The 21,673-nt window shown below is 44.9% G+C and overlaps 1 protein-coding gene across 7 annotated transcripts in view; it reads left to right on the top strand.

The window, feature by feature from the left end:
* Positions 1-21,673, top strand: part of LOC138789028 (glyoxal reductase-like) — a 93,994-nt gene that overhangs the window by 34,850 nt on the left and 37,471 nt on the right. For all 7 annotated transcript variants that reach the window (XR_011362688.1, XR_011362687.1, XR_011362689.1 and 4 more), the window contains 3 exons: positions 2,918-3,009; positions 19,636-19,818; positions 21,449-21,508. Coding sequence is in view for 4 of the 7 variants with exons in the window: in XM_069967537.1 (XP_069823638.1) it covers positions 2,918-3,009; positions 19,636-19,818; positions 21,449-21,508 (335 nt within the window). In the remaining 3 variants the exon portion in view is untranslated. The remainder of the gene's footprint in view (positions 1-2,917; positions 3,010-19,635; positions 19,819-21,448; positions 21,509-21,673) is intronic.

Below are 21,673 nucleotides of genomic sequence, written 5' to 3'. Positions count from 1 at the left end.
GGAACGATTATCGGCTGTCACGGCTGTTAATCGTTCAGTGTAATAGAAGGCAACAATCAGCCGACATGAACGATATCGGCTGATCGTTGCAGTTGTTTGTCTTTCAGCATTGTTGAAAGACAAACGACTCATACAGCAACGAGTCATGCAGGACATACAGCAGCTGATAAGTAGTGTAAGAATTGAGATTTTTAAGTAGAAGTCAGTTACAAATCTATGTAACTTTCTGTTGCCAGTTGATTTGAAAGAAAGAAAAAAATCACTGGAGTATCCCTTTAATGTTTCAGGAAATAAATGGACTTCCCTATGTATAATTTCATTGTATTATACTAATATTACATGAGCATAAATGGTAAAGTTTGGTGTTTCTTAATATGAGAACTGAGATCAAGAAGATTTTCAAGTGATGATTACTTTAGTGTTAGAATAGGTTGCATCCTGAAGGGACCGGGTTAATGGTTGGACTGCAGTTTGTGCCAAACAGGAAACTATCTACTACACGTAATATAAAGTTTAGATCTAATGACATATATCACACTATATGCGTCGGAGAGAAAAAATATCAAGATGTATAGAATAGAAGGGTATGTAGGTCAAGAGCAGACCGGCTATAGATATAGGCCACAGATCTAGTAGTGATACCCTCATAAAGAAGGGTCTGAGACGTCTGAAGGACAGGGACAGATACGGAGCAACTGAAGTCTTGGTCACTATAGGTTCTTCTTACTTTCTTTGTGGTTTACCATAAGAGGAACCTGTGTGAGGTTGGTAGGTAGATTGTGGGAACCATTACTATATATATATATATAGTGAGGAAACACTGCAGATGCCTTATGTGTAGTACTAGAGAAAAGGACCGGCAGAAGACAACCTGCAGGGAGGTTCTTCTCGCTAAAGAAAGAGTGGGGAACCTTCAGCCCTCCAGATGTTGCAAAACTACAGTTCCCATCATGCCTGGACAGCCTTCTCATAAGGTATGGCCAAATCTGAAATAGGTGTACATTGGGAAAATGCAGTGCTGCTCAATAGTTTCTCAAAAAATCACTGAAGGTACACCTCAAGGTCCTGGCCCCAGTGGAAACTTCTTAAAGGGGCCTTCTGGACCCACAGGCACCAGTTCTAAGTGTGACTTCTACCTCTGACCACTATATAGCCACACTGTAGACTGCTCATACAATTACTTACTGTCTGCAAGGTCTCTACTTCAATCCCTCAACATTTTGAAATCTTTTTCTGCTGTAAGAACCTCACCGGACTCAAAGCAAGGCACATTTCTAGTAAGGCCTCTTCGCACTCAAATAGATGGGAAGTGTATTGTTGGCCATATGCATTAGATGAACATTAGCTGAAGCCACCAGTTTCGATGGGGCTAGGCCACCGGCTGTTGTCCAGACTTTACCCAGATGGCAGATGTTAGGAAAAAGAAGAATTGAACGTACTGGATTTCATCAGACATGATACGTACTTAGCAGTGTCTTACTCCCCTCTTCTTATTGAGAATACATTCCCGATCAGATAATCCAAGAGTGCACGTTTATGGTGGATGGTAATGGCATGTTGTGGGGAATCGCTGGAAGCCGGCCAAGCTATTGTCTTTGTTGTATGGCCATCTTAAGACTCTAATCACACCACTATTATGATCGCTCAGTGTCTCGGTGCTGAGATCCCCACCAATGTCTAGATAAGGCTGGGAAAAGCCTGTGGCCGTGGGCTTTACTCCCCACCAGCTTGCCCTTTGAGCTGACTTTGTGCAGGAGATAGGCTCCTTAGGGGCCTATTCCACGAAGCAATAATTGGCCGAATCGGCTCGATTCGGCTAATTATCGTTCCGTGGAGTAGAGACAATGATCGGCTGATCGTTTTTTTAGGTTCAAACCTAATATCATCGGGCACTGGCAGTGCATTGCTGTGTGGAATAGTGATGCGCGACAGCCGACCGACTATTTTACAAGCACCATACATTACCTAAGCATGTTGCAGGGCTTCTCCTGCGCTCCTTTTTCCTCCTGGTCCCGCACGCCGCAGCAGCTTCAGTGCGGCCTGTTTTAGCTGACAGACTGCTCAGCCAATCACTGGCCAGGAACGCCGTGACCAGTGATTGGCTGAGTGGTCTGTCAGCTCAGACAGGCCGCACTGAAGCTGCTGCTGCGTGCGGGATCGGGAGGAAGAAGGAGCGCAGGAGAAGCCCTGCAACATGTTTAGGTAAGGTAGGATGTTTAAACAAGGGCCACAAGGACATCGGTAATGATGTCCCTGCAGCCCTCGCTAAACAATTATTGGGCCGTGTAATAGGCACAGTAAACGAGCGGTGATCTAGAAGATCGGCGCTCGTTTACATTATTGTAAATCAAACTTCAGCCGCCACCGGGCAAAAATGAGTACCGATCACTGAGATCAGCACTTGTTCGCAGTGCCTTTAGACCGCACAACTAATTGAGTGGCCTGGCCACACGAACCATCCCTGTATTGTTTGTGCAGCCATTTAAATCTATTACTATCAGTCGCAGATTCCCTCTTTACGCAGGGAGATGTTCGGCACATCAATTTTAAAGCCCACACAAAGGATGCGATGAGCCGAGGATCAGGTGATCGCTGTTACTTTTACATGGGCCAGTTATGAGCCTGTGCAAAAGGGGCTTTAGTCAGATAGAGTGGGGACCCGGGGAGTAAATCACACAGCTGTGCTCTTCTCCCAACTATAATTAGTGATTGGTGAGGGTCTGAAGGTGTGAGTGTATGGAATAGGCTGTAATGTTTAAACCCTTTTGGGGAGGGGGGGTTCTACTGAAGGCTTATTGGTAAGTATACAATTGTAAGTTTTGACGAATAAAAATTATATATTATATAAATAAAAGCCTCTTTAAGGTGGTGGTGGTGTTCTTTTGGAGAGACTTTACTGTGTGTTGTTCTTTACCAGGGATCTGTCGGTCCATTGGAGTCAGCAACTTTCTAATTCATCACTTGGAGCAGCTGAAGGAAGACTGTGATGTGGTTCCTCACCTCAACCAGGTAAAGAAAAACCATTCTAAATATATTTTGTATATTATTCAACAGTTTGCTTAGTTTTTTCTTAACATTTTGAGCTGCAGAAACTATTCTTTGTGGTTTTTTTTATTTTGTTCTCATTATTGACCATGTTGGATATCTCGCATCATACAGACGTCTGCATCACCTCCTTTTAAAGGGGTTATCCAGCGCTACAAAAACATGGCCACTTTCTTCCAGAGACAGCCCCACTCTTGTCTCCAGCTTGGGCGGGGGGGGGGTTGCTGCTCAGTTCCATTGAAGTGAATGGAGCTTAATTGCAAACCGCACCTGAACTGAAGACAAGAGTCGTGTTGTCTCTGAAATAAAGTGGCCATGTTTTTGTAGCACTGGATAACCCCTTTAACCCCTTAAGGACAGAGCCTGAAATGGCCTTAATGACAGAGACAAATTTTATGAATATGACCAGTGTCACTTTAGTCATTAATAACTTCGGGATGCTTTTACCTATCCGGCTGATTCTGAGATTGTTTTCTCGTGACATATTGTACTTTACATTTCTGGTAAATTGGAGTCGATACTCATAACAAATCTTTATGAAAAAAACCCAAATAATGTGAAAAAATGTGAAAAAATGCATTTTTCCAACTTTGAAACTTCTTTGCGTATACAGAAAGTGGTTATACCACATAAATTATATATTAAATAGCATTAGCAACATGTCTACTTTATGTTGGCGGCATTTATTAAACTATCTTTCATTTTTTTTAGACGATAGGAAGCTTAAAACATTAGCAGCAAATTTCCAAATTTTCAGTAAAATTTCAAAATCAGATATTTTTAGGGACCTGTTCAGGTTTAAAGTGTATTTGAGGGGCCTGTATGTTAGAAAGCCCCACAAAGCACCCCATTTCAGAAACTGCACCCCCCAAACTCTGCAAAAGCATATCCAGAAAGTGTTTTAACCCTTTAGGGGAGTCACAGAAATAAAAGCTAAGTGTGTAAGGAATTTGAAAATTTTAATTTTCTGTGCAGAGATTTTATTGTAATCCAATATTTTTCATAATTATAAACCTATTACCAGAGAAATGCACCCCAATAATTATTGCCCCGTTTCTGCAGTTTATAGAAATACCCCATATGTGGCCGTATTGCGCTATTTGACGCAACCACAAGCCTCAGATATAAGGGAGCGCCTAGTGAATTTCAACGCCTCCGTTATATTTGGTCATTTTTGACTGTACCACTTCAGGTTGGCAGAGGCTCTGGGGTGCCAAAACCTAAAAAACACCCCTAAAGGGACACCATTTAGAAAACTACACCCCTCAAGGAATGTAACAAGGGGTGCGGTGAGCATCTGGACCCCACAGGTGCTTCACAGATTTTCTGAACAATATGGCGTGAAAAAAGAAAAATTTATTTTTTACACTAAAACGTTGTTCTAGCCTTCAATTTTTCATTTTCTTAAAGGGATAAGAGGCAAAAAAAGACAAAAAATGTGTAGCGCAGTTTCTCCCGAGTACAGAAATACCCCACATGTGGCGATAGAGTGCCAAGGGGGCGCAGGACGAGCCTCCAAAGGGAAGGAGCGCCAATTGGCTTTTGGAAGCCGAATTTTACTGAAAAGGATTTCAAGGGCCATGTCGCATTTACAGAGCTCTCGTGCTGCCAAGACACTGGAAACCCCCCACAAGTGATTCCATTCTGGAAACTACACCCCTCAAGGAATCTAACAAGGGGTGCAGTGAGCATATGGACCCCACTGGTGACGGGCACAAATGTGGAACAATGTGACGTGAAAGGGAAAATTTTCATTTTTTCACTTTCATGGCACAAATGTGCCCATCATCAAGGGGTCCATATCCTCACTGCACCCCTTGTTAGATTCCTTGAGGGGTGCAGTTTCCAGAATGGGGTCACTTGTCGGGGGTTTCCAGTGTTTTGGCAGCACGAGGGCTCTGTAAATGCGACATGGCGTTCATCATCCATTCTAGCCAAATCCAACCTCCAAAATCCAAATGGTGCTCCTTCCCTTCGAAGGCTTGCCCTGCGCCCACATGGCGCTTTATGTCCACATGTGGGGTATTTACGGACTCGGGGGAAATTGCTCTACACATATTGTGTGTTTTTTTCTCTTTTAACCCCTTGTGAAAATGATAAATTCAAGGCTAAACCAACATTATAGTGTAAAAAATGTAATATTTCATTTTCACGCCACATTGTTCCACATTTGTGCCCGTCACCAGTGGGGTCCATATGCTCACTACACCCCTTGTTACATTCCCTGAGGGGTGTAGTTTCCATAATGGGGTCACTTGTGGGGGGTTTCAACTGTCTTGGCAACACAGAGGCCTTTTGAATGCAACATGGCCCCTCAAAATCCATTCCATCCAAATCCAGCCTTCAAAAACGAAATGGTGCTCCTTCCCTTCGGAGGCTTGCCCTGCGCCCACATGGCGCTTTATGTCCACATGTGGGGTATTTACGGACTCGGGGGAAATTGCGCTACACATTTTGTTTTTTTTCTCCTCTTTTAACCTCTTGTGAAAATGATATATTCAAGGCTAAACCAACATTATAGTGTAAAAAATGTAATATTTCATTTTCACGCCACATTGTTCCACATTTGTGTCCGTCACCAGTGGGGTCCATATGCTCACTACACCCCTTGTTACATTCCTTGAGGGGTGCAGTTTCCATAATGGGGTCACTTGTGGGGGGTTTCAACTGTCTTGGCAACACAGGGGCCTTTTGAATGCAACATGGCCCCTCGAAATCCATTCCATCCAAATCCAGCCTTCAAAAACCAAATGGCGCTTCTTCCCTTCGGAGGCTTACCCTGCACCCGCATGGCGCTTTATGTCCACATGTGGGGTATTTCCGTACTCAGGGGAAATTGCTCTACACATTAAATGTTTTTTTTATCTTTTAACCCCTTGTGAAAATGAAAAAACATGACAAGATTAATGATTTAGAGTAAAAATTTTACAAAAATTACACTAAATGTTGGTCTAGCCTTGATTTTTTTCCATTTCCACAAGGGGTTAAAAAAGAAAATGAACACAAAACGTGTAGGGTAGTGTCCCCTGAGTACGAAAATACCCCACATGTGGGCATAATGTGCCATATGGGCACAGGGCAAGTCACCAAAGGGACAGAGCGCCATTTAGAGGCTGGAATGGAGGATGGAGGCCATGTCGCAATTACAAAGCTCCTGTGCTGCCAGGACAGTAGAAACCCCCGACAAGTGACCCCATTCTGGAAACTACACCCCATAAGGAATCTAACAAGGGGTGCAGTGAGCATATGGACCCCACTGGTGACGGGCACTTACGTAGAACATGTGCCGAGAAAATAAAAAATACAATTTTTTTCATTTTCACGTCCCAAATGTGGCCGTCACCAGGGGGCCATATCCCCGCTGCCCCCCTTCTTAGATTCCTTATGGGGTGTAGTTTCCAGAATGGGGTCACTTGTGGGGGGTTTCTACTGCCCTGGCCGCACAGAGGCTTTGTAATTGCATCATGGCATCCTCTAATGGGAATGGCAGCCATACCTACTTAGCTGGGGAAAAGGGACAATTCTAATTTATTTGGGGGGATTAGGCCAATTATTAGTTTATAAGGTTGGAAATGACAGGTGTCCATCAAACTCAACCTGTGTTGATCCAGATGAAGGCAAAAAAAAACCCTCGTAAGGCAGACGACAGTAGCCTCATCACAGGGGAAAATTCCTTCCCGACTCCATATTGGCGATCAGAATAATCCCCGGATCAACGTGACCCCTGAAATAGGAATAAGGGACAGAATTTAGATAATGTAGAACCCCAGTGACGTGTGGTGCGCCTTGGAGCGATCCAGTATGCAGAGGCCGGGGGGATCAGGACAGGTGTCACACTGGAAATGGTGTCCTTCCTGATCCCCCTATTACCCCACACTCTGCACTTCTTCTGGGGTCTCCCTTTCTCCAGTGTGGGGGACGTCACCTGGAAAATGTTGTCCTGGTGCGATACGGGGTCCCTCATATCCAGAAGCGCTGGGTCCGCTCCATGGCTGCTAAATATTAGGGCCCTATTACTACTTCTGATATGTTCGGATCGTGCCGCAAGCTACAGTAGCTCAGGCAGCGAGGGACCGGAAGAGGGGGTGCTGGTATAAAAGTTATCCCCGTACAGGTGGTGACCTTTATCCAGCAGTGGGAAGATCAGTTCCCGAACGATCTTCCCACTAACTCCGAGGATGGGGGGGGCGGGGGCATCTGGGGGCTGGATTCGGGTGTCCCTTCCTACATACACTCTAAGGGTACGTGCACACTGCGGAATCGCGACAGATAACCCTTTGTGCATTCCACAGCTGGCACCCACCGGCGGACTGATGCAGGCGCACGTCTCCGTCCGTGTCGTAGACTCCATTCTATGCACGGGCGGATTCCGCTCTCCGTCCAACGTATTCATTCTTTGGATGGACGATGGAATCCGCCCGTGCATAGAATGGAGTCTATGACACGGGTAGAGACATGCGCCTCCATCAGTCCGCCGGTGGGTGCCAGCTGCGGAATGCACAAAGGGTTATTCTTCGCCATTCCGCAGTGTGCACGTACCCTAAATCTGTAAGTGTACCCAGAGGTACGCTCACAGAGTTTGTAGAATTTCACTCCATACCGTCATCTCTTATTGGGACGGTACTGGCGGAAAAGACGTGTCTGGGGGGCAGCGTACGCTACGCTACCCCCCAGACATGTCATTGGAGGATGAGGATGAATGGAGGAAAGAACGATCCCCCCCATTCATCCTCACTGGCTGTTTCGGTGTCGGAGGTAATAATAACGTATCCCTCTGACGCCGAAAACACCCTGGGGGCCATCTTTATACGGGGATTGGTATATGGGGTATGTAGTGGTGTAGTGTCAAACTTTATTCAATGTAGTGTGGTGTAATGTAGTGTTTTTTACGTGTTTTTTCACAGTAAGTATAAAAAAAAAACCTACGCCAACAAAGGAGTTGGTGATATATTCTACTGCCACGGTCTGCACTTATAAGCAGACCGTGGCAGTAGAATATAGAAAAAAACCACCCTACGCCAAAAAGGAGGAGTTGCTGATTAGCAGCGCACTTTCGTGCGATGCTGATCAACACTCAGCGGCGATAGGGTGCGGAAAATAGAAAAAAAAAAATTTGAAAAAAAAATAAATAAAAATTTCTACATTCTGAACATCCCTATAGTGGCTGATACGTGTATTACACATTATCAGCCGCTAGAGGGCAGCAGAGCGCAAAATACGGAAACAGCCGACGCTGGAGCCGAAAATAGCCGAGAGAAGTCGAACGTGACGTCACGGAAGAAGCCGAAGACCCGAACGAAGACGAGGATGCCGCGAACCCGGAAGACGCCGATCAGGAGCCCGGGACAGGTGAGTAATGTACAAATACCTGCTCTGGACCCCTCGGCTACCTAGCTGAGGGGTCCAGGGCAGGTATTTACTATTTTGTGGGACTCTGATCGCCGTGCCACCGGCCCGATCGCCGTGAACGGCCGGCCGGCCGTTCACGGCGATCGGGCCGGTGGCACGGCGATCACCATTACTTTTTACAGTAATGGCGGTCGGTGCCGTCCTCGGACAGCACCGACCGCCATTTTTTTTCCGGGTCATCGGGTCGCCGATGACCCGGAAAGGTTCCGATCGCCGCTATTGGCTGATCTGAATTGATCAGCCTATAGCGGCGATCGTAAGCACGGGGGGTGTTAACCACCCCCCGTGCCGTGAAGCTAAGATGGCCTGCTATGATTTATAGCAGGCCATCTTCCCCGACCGCTGTGTGTGAACACGCAGCGATCGGGGAAACATCGGGCGTAAATTTACGCCCTGATGCGCCAAGTACCAGGGCGCGAGGGCGTAAGTTTACGCCCGATGTCGTTAAGGGGTTAATGTCTGGGTTAAAGGGGTTGACTGTTTTGGTTAATTCTTAGAATTAATTATTAATCAACTCATAAATTCTTTTATTAATAGCAAATATTTTTTCCACATGAAGTAGAGGAAAAAACAATGGAACCACCCTTGTAGTTTACATTTTAAAAACAAATCCCTTAAAATTTAGGAAAAGGCGATTCCCTACAGAACTTACATTGCTATTGGACTGGGTTAGTGGAAAAAAAGTGTGGCTCCGACAAGAGAGCTGTAGTTGTATAAATGGAAAGGATTATAAAACTCTTTCATGATGTAAATCCAACATGGAATGCGGGGATGCTGGTTGTTTCCAGTTAGCTGTGTGTAACATATGGTGTAAGTATAAGTAAAATGAGAAGATAAAATCATTGTAAGGGATCCCGGGACCTGAATGGAAGACAGGGACAGACACTGTGAGCTCTAGCGGTAGACTCCCCCCCCCAAGACTGTACTTGCCAGAAGGAGACAAGAACGGAAATAGTAGAATGGTACAAGAACAATAGGAAAAAACGGAGGTCAGAAGGACAAAGTGGTCAGAATTCCAAGCAATCTAATCTAATATGGAACACCAGCTCAAGCTACAAGAGACTATCGCAAGCCATGTCCAAGAGCACAAATGGTCTTCTTATGAGATGCCAAAGTCTTGGTCCAGGGTGTGATTGGACCAGCCCTCTTGCATCCAGACCACATAGAACACAGACTGACAGGGAATGGAGACAAGTGGAGAAGGCAACTGCCCTTTACTACTCAGTCTAACCCATCTGCAGCCCGGCTAAGGCTAGTAGAAGAAACCAGACGGGTGTGGTGGAACCTGTCCATTACCACACGCAAGTGCTGGAATAAGAAGGAGTTTAGATAGGTAGGGAACACTAAACCATGACCAGGAGGATGGATCACCTCAGTAGTCAATGCAAAAAGGGACGTAGAACTTCCTGACACTTTTCTCATTCCATTCACTTGGTGATGATGACCGCTTCTTTCAGGATGCCAGAGCAAGTTAAAGAAAGACACATAGTAATAAATCCTTTATTTATATTGCACCAATATTCTGCAGTTCTGTACAGAGCTTGCTATAACTCCCTGTCCCATTAGGGCTCAAGAAAACTCAAACAAACACAGGGAGAACATACAAACTCCATACAGATGTTGTCTTGGGTGGCATCTGAACTTAGGATCCCAGTGCTACAAGGAAACAATAACTACTGAGCCACCATGCAACCATAAGATTAACTCAGAGACATGACTAGCAAACAGTCACAAGACTTCATCCTACAAAGTTAATCTGTCATTACCATCACGTAAGTGTGGGGTGTCAGCAAGTTTTTGTCAGGGGCTGAAGATCTGAAACGTTTGTTCTCATAATATGCAGACAACATTTGTCATCAGTAGTTATTGGTGAGATGACATTCTCTTACGTGGAGGATACTTGAACGATATGGTTATGAAATGTTCTAGGACTTTTTGTGGCTCAGCGTCCTGGAATATGACGCCTTTCCCGTTTGAGAAGTGTACGGGAGTTTTTGGAGTTCTCTCCTGTACTAGGTTTCCCTTCCAGGTCCTCCAAACTTTCCTGGCTTCTCCTGATGACGACAGTCTTCCTCACACTCCTCCCAACAGTGGAGAGTTCCCCATTCCCCTTGAGTCCCGGCCAACTAATTGTTTTCACACCATTGTCGTTCAGTAGAGACAACTTGTACTAAAGATACGAAGCAGGAAATGACCAGCTTTCCGTAATACTGGGAAAGAAATGTTTAACGTTGGCCGCTCCTGACTGTTTTCCGCATGTTATTATTTCTGTAAATTCCTTTGTAATTACTCAACAGTGAGATCATTTGACAACAACAGCAAAGTTCATTTGCGCCCATGTGCACCCTGTAAAAATATACGCATTCGGGATATAGAATGTTGGTGGATCACATTGGTCAGAGATGACCGTTACATCTGACAAGATGTTATTTGGTTTGGTAGATTTTTATAGAAGAAAATGGTGCACAAATGGGTGCAAAAACCTCCTCATTCCACTCTTATTGTTAAAGAGAAATTATCAGCAGGTTAAAAGTATCTTCTTTTAGCACACTGGGTGCTGAAGATGAAGGTAAGTTTCTTATCCATGGTGCAGTTTCCATGTAGTTAGCAGGTTATTCCTTAGGCTAGTTAGATGTTTTGATACACTGGAGGCGACACTACCGCCCACAGTTCACCGATCCGTCCCTGCCTGGCCCGCCCCTTCTAATGAATATCAGCAGTATCAACAGTATTGGAGGTGCCGAATTAGCATACCTAGATAGTTTTAGTTTTAGTACCTAAAAGTTTTAGTGATCAGTAGAGATGAGCGCAACTTGAGCATGAAGAGGCTGAAGAAGTTGGGTGCCGTCCTAGGGAGTCTGGGAAAATGGACGAGGGCACATTTCTAATATAAAGCAAGGTAAGTAACATCGGGCCCATCCCCAGAAAGTAACGTGGTAACCAAAGAAAAGATAGCCTTTAGTTACAAGATAGTAGAGAAAACTAGTAATTCAGTTCCCAAAGCTTATGGCCTATGGCTGTATCCATGTTTTCCTGTAGTCCCTAGGACTGCTTCCACCTTCTTCAGCCACCGGTAAGCAAATGCCGAATGGTTGCACTCAAGCATGCTCCAGTTGCGCTCATCTCTAGTGGTCAGTAATGATGTGAGAAATGATCGGGGAAAGTGCTGTACGTATGTATGGAGTATGTAAATTATGATGTTCCCCTTGAATGCACAATTTCCCTTTTACATGAGTAATAACAGAAACTTAAATAGTAGTAAGAAATAATATAACGGAGGAACAAATAGAAAACCCAGCATAGTTTACACTGTGCATGTGCGCTTATTCACCCAGATCCACTATTATATAATAAGAACAGTTTACGTGGTTTCCCACAATGTTTGCCTAATGACTAATCTGTGGGAAATTTACCCTTACATGCCCTCAATAGTATGGCTGTCATAGAAACTAAAAAGAGCACGTAAAGTTTCAGAAATTGTATTTTAATTCAAATTCTTAAAGTCTAAAGCTGCCGGTGTTGCCTGCTTGTTATTACATGTGGTTGGGTAAAGGCCTGAAGAGCATGGGAATAACATAACGTATATACTGGTCACAGTAGCCCTAATAGTGCCATGGGTCGTGGTCTGAGCAATCACACCCTCCGATCATAACTTTTGATGTCTCTTAGAATCATTTAGAATGACAGTGCCCATTTTAGACATTAATCCTACAAAAATATAAAGATGCCACTATGTCTTACTATCACATGTATAGATGTTGTTGTTTAAAACATATCAGAATATAAAAATGAGGCAGCACTCCAGACTGGTTACCCCACTGATAACAACAAAAGGTTAATACCCTGCCACCAGCTACACATAAATGAATACCATACCTGCAAGGGGGAGATTTATTAAAGGGGTATTCCAGGAAAAATCGCTGGAAGAGCGGTGTACTCGGCTCTTTCCGTCAGCTCCATAGGAATAAATAGAGCTGTGAGTCACGTGCCATACCTGTGGCTCTATTCATTACACAGATGCCGGGGCCTGATAAGGAAATCACTTGGGCGTACAGAAGTTGGACCCCCCTCAATCTACTTTTCCCCTATCCAATGGGTTATTTTTTTCCTGGAATACCTCTTTAAGATTTTGCCCCTAGCATACACTAGGGAGAAGACACAGATTCTTGCCTTCTCCTTGGCATACGCCAGCCATAGCCCCCACTTGCCTGATGGGCGAGCCTGGGTGTGTGTGTGGGGAGGGGGTGCACGGCACAGAGAGGAGGCATGCGAGCGTGTGCTCAAAATGCGTCTGATCTCTGTGGGGTCCCTGCACTATAGTGTGTTACTTGTTATTACCTGCAATTTGGAAATAAAGGCATATTTCTTTGCTACGTGCTGGATCACTGGTTTTCATTGGATGACCTCCTCCCACGCCTAATCTATAAAGATTTACGCCAGGCGGAAACCAGGCAAAAATCTACACCTGCTTCAGGGCATGAATGCCTGTGTCTGGCGCTGGGCTGGCCAACTGTACTAAGAGGTGTGCGCATATTAGTGAATCTGGTTGGGGAAAAGGGTACTGGGCTTTATTTAAGACTAGCCTACGAGTACTCCAGTCTTGATAAATGTCCCCCAAAGGGACTAGTGTCTAGTTCAAAATCATCCACAAGAAGAAAACATAGCCAGGAAAAATATCCATTTGGAAGACTCGTCTGGGTGTCCACCACGACCGCTGGGGAGGTGATGAAACACGTGTCAGGGTCATGGCGACATCCAAGACAGACCTGAAGCAAGCCCTTTGCATGGGTGTAAATAGTCACACCGTTAGATCAATACACTTCCCATACACTTATCTCTATCCAGTGCATTGACATTCACCCAGGAGACGATGATCTCCATGTTTAGGCTATGTTCACATTTGGTATGAGACCCAGCCGGGTCATGGAACGGTCGCTCTCAGAAAAGATCATCCCAGCCGGTACTGCAGTACCGGCCAGATGATCTTTTTCGCCGCTGAGTTCTGATGCGGGCGCATCAGTGTACGCCCGCATCAGAACTCCCCACAGAACACAATAGAGCGTGCGACCGGAGCCGCTCGCTCCACTGTGTGCACTGACACGGTTTTCTTTAGCCCCTATTCAATGAATAGCGGCCGCAGAAAACTGACAAGTCAGTTTTCTACGGCGCTGCTAGGGATCCCAGCTGGAGTGTATACCATGTGTATACACTCCGGCCAGGATTACCTTGGCCTGCAGCACAACGTAAGTTCCGTACCAATTATGGCCGTTGTTGTAGTATGGAACTTATGTTGTCTGAACATGGCCTTAGTCTTTATTTACTGAGGAGAAAATGAGAAGAAAAAAAACAAAAAAAAATAATACATTTACACTTGGCAGAATTGTTGCAGATTAGAGCTGGTAAAAATTATTATTTCTTTATGGAACTATAAGCATACTATGAATTTTCGATCCTGTCTGTGTCAATAAGTTTTGAGCTCTCGGAAATTGCTGCAATTCATTTCTGGGACAATTCTTTGATATCCTACATGACCACCTTCCCGTTAAAAAAAAACTTGCCCTTCATTCAAGATGGCGGCCACGTTCCACACATAGCCTAACAGATAGGCCTCCTCGCCCATTACTTGCTGGGGTATTCAGATGTTGTTTTCCCTTTCGTCTCTGAAACAAAAGGCTATCCTGAAACTTTTGGCTCGCTTGTATCATACTAGTCCAGAAGCCACTTTTTCTTGACCTTAATAAATTCTCCTGAGAACAAACAAACATTTTCCACCTTTATTTGTTAACACTTGGAGAAGTAATAACATTAAGGACCTGAGATGTGGATAACCTAGTTGTCTTAGGTTGTGAAATGTAAAGGGGTTATCTGGGTTTAGAGGAAACAGCGAAATAAGAGACATTGTAATGTACGGTAATAAGCAAAACACAACTTTTTTTATGTCTTCCTTCTGGGCTGAGATAGGGTCTTGTTAGCTCAGTGATGTATTCTAATGACAACATTTCCTGTTCTGATGTCTGTCAGGTGCCGCATTATTATGAAAACCTTGTGGGGACCCTTATCATCAAATACAACAATATCTGCATCCTGTCTGATGTGGACAGCTCTACTTATGTGTCTATATGGAGACTAGAGATGAGTAGGGATGATCAAATAGCGGGAATTTTTTAGTTTTGTTCGAACTCGAACCATCGGCTTTTGATTCAAAGTTCGAACGAACCTGAAAATTCCCGCTGTTTGATCATCTCTAGAGATGAGCGAGTTGGGCAGAGACCATCGGCATTTGAATCCCGATGTCTTACCGTTCGATGGCAAAGGTGGAGACAGCCTGAGTCCCGCCTGGAAAACAGCGGGATTCAAATGCCGATGGTTTGGGTTCATACAACCGCAAACCTTGCCCCACTCATCTCTAGTGGGGACATCTATGTGTTTTCAGATGGGAAACCATAGAAGAACAGGACATATTGTCATCACAATCTCTCTAGGCTTTGTGACTGTAATTCCAGCCAGTCGTTTTCCAGCATTCTCTGGGGGTGGGCAGTGCTCCTAATGGTGCTTTGAACCGAGGATTACGCTGCTTACAGCACGGGAACAGCGGCGAGGAGGAAGGTAAGAGAGATACCCTCCTCCTCCTGGCCCTGTGCCCAATAGGGACATATCAGAAGATTTGTCTAAACTGCTGAAATTTCCCCTTTAAAACAAAAATGAAAGGTATAGCTCACTGGTTTGCTCGAAATAAGAATTGTAGATTGTGGATAGGGAAATCCAGGTGCAAAGAAACTTTTAAGCGAACAAACGGGGGTATCCAAGTCGAATGATTGGTGATCTAGCACGCCTCTTAATACAGCTGGCCAGCCCTGTGCTGGAAACAGGCATTCCTGCTCTGGAGCAGGTGTACAAGACTTTATTCACACGTCTTAAAATCCAGTAAGGAGCTTATGAGGCTGGTTCCCTGAACGAATGCAATTTGAGCCATTGCAGAATTTATTGACACAGGGAACATAGAGGTAAAAGGTTAGGAAACATAAAGCAGCCTATCAGAAATGACTGATGTGAACACACGTTCAAACCTCTTGACCTCTCAACACTTAGGGTAGTAGTAAACACGGGCCGATGGGGCCTGATAATAACTGTAAGCGGGCGCCGATCTGCTAGATCGGCGCTCGTTTACTGGGCCTATTACACGGCCCGATAATCGTTTAACAAAGGCTGCATGGACATCGTTACCGATGTCCTTGCAGCCCTTGCTTAAACTGCTTACATTACCTATCCATGGTCCAGGGCTCCTCTTGCGTTCTGCTTCTTCCCGGGTTCAGAGCGGCCTGTTTGAGCTGACTTGCCGCTTAGCCAATCACTGGCCGCTGCGGTCCCGGCCTGTGATTGGCTGAGCAGCCTGTCAGCTCAGACAGGCCGCTCTGAAGCTGGAGCGCGCAGGACCCGAGGAGAAACAGAGTGCAGAAGAAGCCCTGCAGCCTGGATAGGTAATGTATGCACTTTGCCGCCGGCCGCGTACCGCTATTACACGAAGCGATGCGCGGTCGGCGCCTGACAATTATAGGTCCAAACCGATATCAACGATCAGCCAATGATAATTGTCATCGGCTGATCGTTGTGTTTATTACACAGAGTAATCATCTGCCGGATAGGGCCGATTTGGCCGATTATCGTTTCGTGTAATAGTACCCTTACACATAGTAGGCCTCAGGGACAAAATATTCAATGTAATGAAGAAAACTAGTGTATCAAAGATAATATTATTACCCTAAAAATAAACGAGAAAAATAGGCATATCATGGATACACCAAATGATATGACAGGCCACCATATACGTTACACCCTTGGTCCGTCCCAATGAAATCGTCAAGTTCAGCTGACACGTCTATAATTCTATGAGTGAGAGAAATTCAGAGAATAGAGCCGTGGAAGAATCCAGTGGTGGCACGCAGATACTCCATGTTTCTTTGACCCCGGTCATAGTAAATGATTCTTCTCTCTCATGTTTTTGACAGCAGGGGGAAAGTTATTGTTCCGATTTATTGTATACAAGAATATGAGCTAAACCTGGTGAATAGTGTCATGAGATCATGTAAACAGCAGCACAATGTATACTACGTATGTAGTAATAGTAATTCTATTGTCGCCTGCACAGGGGGAGCGCATTGTACTTGAGTGAATGTGGTTTTCCTAGCCGGCATTGTGCGCTTCCTATCGGTGGGAACGCTCTCTCGTTTCCCACTCCTTTCTCTTCCCCCCCCCCCCTCACTTCTATTTCCCTCCCCCTAATCTACTCGGTCGTCTTTCTCTTTCCTAGCTTGTCATCCAGTTGTCTTTCTCCCGGCTTGTCCAAGCCTCTCTAGTTGTTGTCCTTTTTCTTTTTCGGCTAGCTATGGGGACAAACTGTTCTCGGGTTTTGTTTTTGTGGCTACAGGGTGGACGGACGAGACTTTTCAGTTTCAGAATGAAGTGGCTTCTACAAAGGACAAAGCATGTCAGGAGGGCCCATGAATGGAGAGAGGGATGACCTAGTTGTCCCCTAACCTCTTTTCTGCAAGGGTTGTGCCATGAATTGCTAATGTGCATGTGTGTGTCCTGCGAAGGCTTTAGGCTCCCAGGAACTCGCTATTCACTCAATACATGATTATTTTCTCTGGTTTCAAATCACATTTCACACTTTTCATCTGGTAATAATAAGCTTGAAGGGTGTATTAATTACATACGGAGGAGGAATTCACTAAAAATGTACAATACCGGCCATACGTGCAACATGCAGTTCAAATTGCCAGGATCACAAAGGCTTTTTGGAGATAAAAATATAGAAACTGCAGCTTTTTTTCTAAGATGTTATTCCTCCGCTTAGAATGCTTGTAAGGTGCCCTGGTAGTAAGTCGTCAGCGGGTTTGGCCAACAGTATAAGGTGTATGGCTGCTTACCGACAGATGATGCCAGTAGAGAAGGGTCGGCGTGCTGATTTTTAGTACAGTATATTAGCATTGTAGTATATGTGGTTGTTAAGGTGTCTGTACTTATTAGGTAGAAGAAGGTTTGTGGCTGAAAGGGAAACTATCCACAGGTTCGTCCTCATCCTGCCCTTCATCCTCAGCGCCGTTCCTGTGCAGTTTTAATGTAGCGCTCTGTTCCATGAGGCCATTTGAAGCACTGCAGTGCTGCAAACAGCCTTAGGAGACAGAGCATCACATTAAAATTGCATGGAAACGGCGCTGAGGATGAAGGAAAGAGACATACTTTCATCCTCAGTGCCCTGTGTGCAATAGGGAGCTATCAGCAGGTTAAGGCTATCTTCCTACTGCGTAAGAGACCGGCCGGTTTCTGCAAAGATCATTCTGGCCTATACTTAAGTTGCGGTTCGGACTACGGCCGTAGTTTTACGTAGTTTGAACATAGCCTAAGGCCGATGGCAACAACAGCCGTACTTTTACCGTGGTGGAACAAAGCCTGTTGGTCTATGGGATCCCGACCGGAGCATACACACATCGTGTGTGCTCTGACCGGGATCCCATACGCCACCGCAAACAACTGACATGTTAGTTTTCTGCGGCCGGAATTCAGTGAAAGGCTCTGGCCGCTCGCTTCACTGCGGGCTATGGGAAGCTCTGATGCGGGCGCGCACTGATGCGCCCGCATCAGAGCTCTGCTGCCGAAAGGATCATCCGGCCAGTACTTAAGTACCGGCCAGAGACCGGGCATTCCGTGACCCGGCCGGGGTCACAGAACGGCCGGTCTCTTATGTAGTGTGAACATAGCCTAAAGGTGTAAAGGTGTCCATACACATTGAAGTCAATGGCTTCTGGCGCTGTTGGCAGGTTGGGTCAACAAAATGATGTGTATAGGGACCTCCCGTCTTTCCACCAACAAAATTATGTCAGTGGAGAGAAGTGTCAGCTGTGATGGATTTTCAGTGTCTGACCCTTTTTTTCTCAGAGGGAAAACCTAGCTCCAAAGCAGTCTAACCGCAGTTTAACCCTTCCCCATTTGGCTGTGCCAAACATTCATGCATATGAGAAGGCCGTGCGGTTGTGCGGCCGCTGTTCAATGAATAGCGACCGCACAAAATAGACATGTCAGTTTTCTGTGTGGCCGCTTGGAATGCTGGCATGGATTCCATAGGGTTAAATGTTATCAGCCGCTGTGATTAAACAATTGCCATTGTTTAATCAAAAAATACATATGGTGAACGAGGCTTTAGGGTAAACCACTTTTAAATACCTCTGATGCCCCACCCTTCTCTTCCCCGACATCATATTTATTGAACAAAGGGTTCAACATCGCTGACTTCTTCCCAATCAGTCTGTCATCACTTGGCTAAAACGATTGTAAATTTTACCCAATGAATGATCTTTTTTGGTTGAAAATAGATGATGAGCGATGAGTGAACCTGGAGCATGCTGGAGTCCATCCGAACCCGAACTTTCGGCATTTGATTAGCGGTGGCTGCTGAAGTTGGATAAAGCCCTAAGGCTATGTGGAAAACATGGATATAGTCATTGGCTGTATCCATGTTTTCCAGACAACCTTAGAGCTTTATCCAAGTTCAGCAGCCGCCACTAATCAAATACCGAACGTTTGGGTTCGGATGGACTCGAACCCGAACCTGGTTCGCTCATCTCTAGGTGAAAACATAGTAAATTTCTATTGATAAAGAGTGATCTTAGAATGTTTGAATGCTCATTTTAGTATTTTGAAATGCTCTCATAATGTCTGAATGCTGTATCCTGGTTTCTAAACTTTTTGTTTTTTTTAAACATTTTATTCAACAGTTTTTTCGGTAGACAGACCGTATAGGCTAGATACATAGGAACCAATATAGACTTGGTTACAGAGGAAAAATAGGAACAAAGTCCTCATAAGTGCTGAGGAGAAGAGAAGTCCCCATATAGTCCTCCAGGAGTCCAGAGCAGGTGTCGTCCAGGGGGAGGGTCCAGTATACACAAGTAATGAAGGGCCTCCTCAGTTGGTCGGACGCCGCCGTTCCACTGGTATGGGGACGACTAGTCCAACCGATACATACATGTCAGTGTAACGGAAGTTTCTAAACTTTTAACCAAATCTTAAAATGTATCTGTTTTCTGCCACTTGAAACTATTCTATATTTTCTAAAGAATTTTTTTGTGTTTTCGTCTCAATAATTTACATTTTTTTCCTTGTTCTCTGCTTGTCTTTCTACAGGTGGAATATCACCCATTTCAGAGGCCGCAGGAGCTGGTGGAATATTGTAAGATAAATAATATTGTATTTGGAGGCTACTGTCCTCTGGCGAAGGGACAGGTGCTGACACATCCACTTATTCTGAGGCTCGCAAAGCAGTATGGAAAGACGCCGGCTCAAATCTGTATACGTTGGAGCATCCAGGTGAACATGTGATTTGTCTGGTTGTATAATGCAAAGAGATTAACAATATAGATGTCAAACTAAACAGAATCCACCACTTCTTGTGGGGGTAAAATCCTAAGCCCTGGCCCCTGCTACATAACTTCACAATAAGGGTATGTTCACAATAGGCGAGGAATTTCAAGCTGAATCCGTGCCTAATTTTCCGCTTGAAATTCTGCCTGTAAAATACGTACAGAGCAATGTCCCATTGTGTTCAATGGGGTTTCCGCTCTGTTGTTCACACAGCAAAAATTACGCATGGAATGTTCCTTCGCGGATCCGCTTTCCACCCAAACAATTAAATTTCAGTTCTTTAGGCGGATTCCGCTAGAGGAATCACATAGAAGTCATTGGGGCTTCAAATTTCCACTTTCTGCTCAAATTCCACCTGTTCCTCCAGAGCTAAAGAAGAGGAAATTTAAAGCAGAAAACTTTCCTCATCAATTCCTCCCCTTTTCCTCAGTGTGAACCCTAAGGATAGAAAGTCATTAAAACTGGTGGAACAAGAAAGTGGTGGTGTTGTACACAGTATTGTTCACCAGACCTGGGGAAACAGGGGCTCTGGGGTTTGGCTTACAAACACTGAAGGGCGAATGAGGTCTAACATCTGTTGTTTTCTGTCTGATATAGGGCTATTCATATGAGTGTATTATTTTTCCCACATCACTATACAGATCTATATTACTGTCTTACCTTGGATTACAAGTAACTTGGTCTAAGAGTGTTTTCCAAGACAAGCTAACACTTTTTAAAAAAAAATTGTAACTCGGTAAACGAGCGAGATTTGGTAGTACGAGCCCCCTGTGTCCCCATCCTGATATCGTACTGGGTAGAAAGCCCTCTGATTTTAACCCACTGAAGTTGATCGTATGCCTTCCGGGTCTCTGGTGTCCATGCGCGTCAGGGACCCTGTAGAACGCGGAGATCCTCCTGTGGAAGCGAGCAGCTTGTCCTTATTTCCTCTCCCTGCTGCCGGAGGACTTAGTGTGAGTTAGGGCTGCGGTGCGGTATTCGGACAGCTTAGATTCTGCATGCACAGATGTAACACTAGCAGCAAGTGCTTCAACTCCCCTGGGCCTCGTCCGGACATCTCTCGCTGCTGCTACGTATTTGTCGCCACCATCTTCCCTACACGTGGCGCTGGATAGTGTATGACCACTGCTTCTCTCTGATATGATCCCTTTTCCAATAGCCACTCCAGGCAGCTAGCAGTAATACCAGCAGGCTTTTAGCAACCTGGGGAGTTGTGTGTGGAGCAGGAGTTAACTTATTAACCCCTTCTTTACAGACACAGTCTTCTTAATTGTTACAGAGCACCATATCTACCTTATTCTTGGGTTGCGGAAAGAATTGTCTGGATTTTCAATACTTCTTATGGAGAAATTTGCTTTGATGTACAAGTGATTTGGATTACAAGCATATTCCTGGAAAGAATTAAGCTTGTAATCCAAGGTCTCACTGTACTAATGACATACTGATGCTGTATGATTATTCCTCCATGTTATGTATTACATTTGTTCTCTAATGTGCTCCCTGTCTAAAGATGGGAGATGTCTAAAGACTGCACAGGATGATGACTGTTTGTTGTACTATATCTTATTCCTTTTAGAATGGCGTTATCACCATCCCAAAGTCAACAAAAGAGAGCAGAATCCAGGAAAACTGCCAGGTGAGAACAGTCTCTGCTAGTCACCGACATTGCGATACCTGGTTCAGTACAGAATAGACAGCAGATGGCTGCTGTGCATGAGCGGTGTATGGGGTTCTTTATAGTTCACCTAGCACATGGCACCTTCAATGATTGTGAGCCACAGAATGTATTTCTTTACATGCA

This window comes from Dendropsophus ebraccatus, chromosome 4 (genome assembly GCF_027789765.1).
Source record: "Dendropsophus ebraccatus isolate aDenEbr1 chromosome 4, aDenEbr1.pat, whole genome shotgun sequence".
NCBI classification, from domain to species: domain Eukaryota; kingdom Metazoa; phylum Chordata; class Amphibia; order Anura; family Hylidae; genus Dendropsophus; species Dendropsophus ebraccatus.
This window is presented reverse-complemented; position numbering and strand designations above follow the sequence as displayed.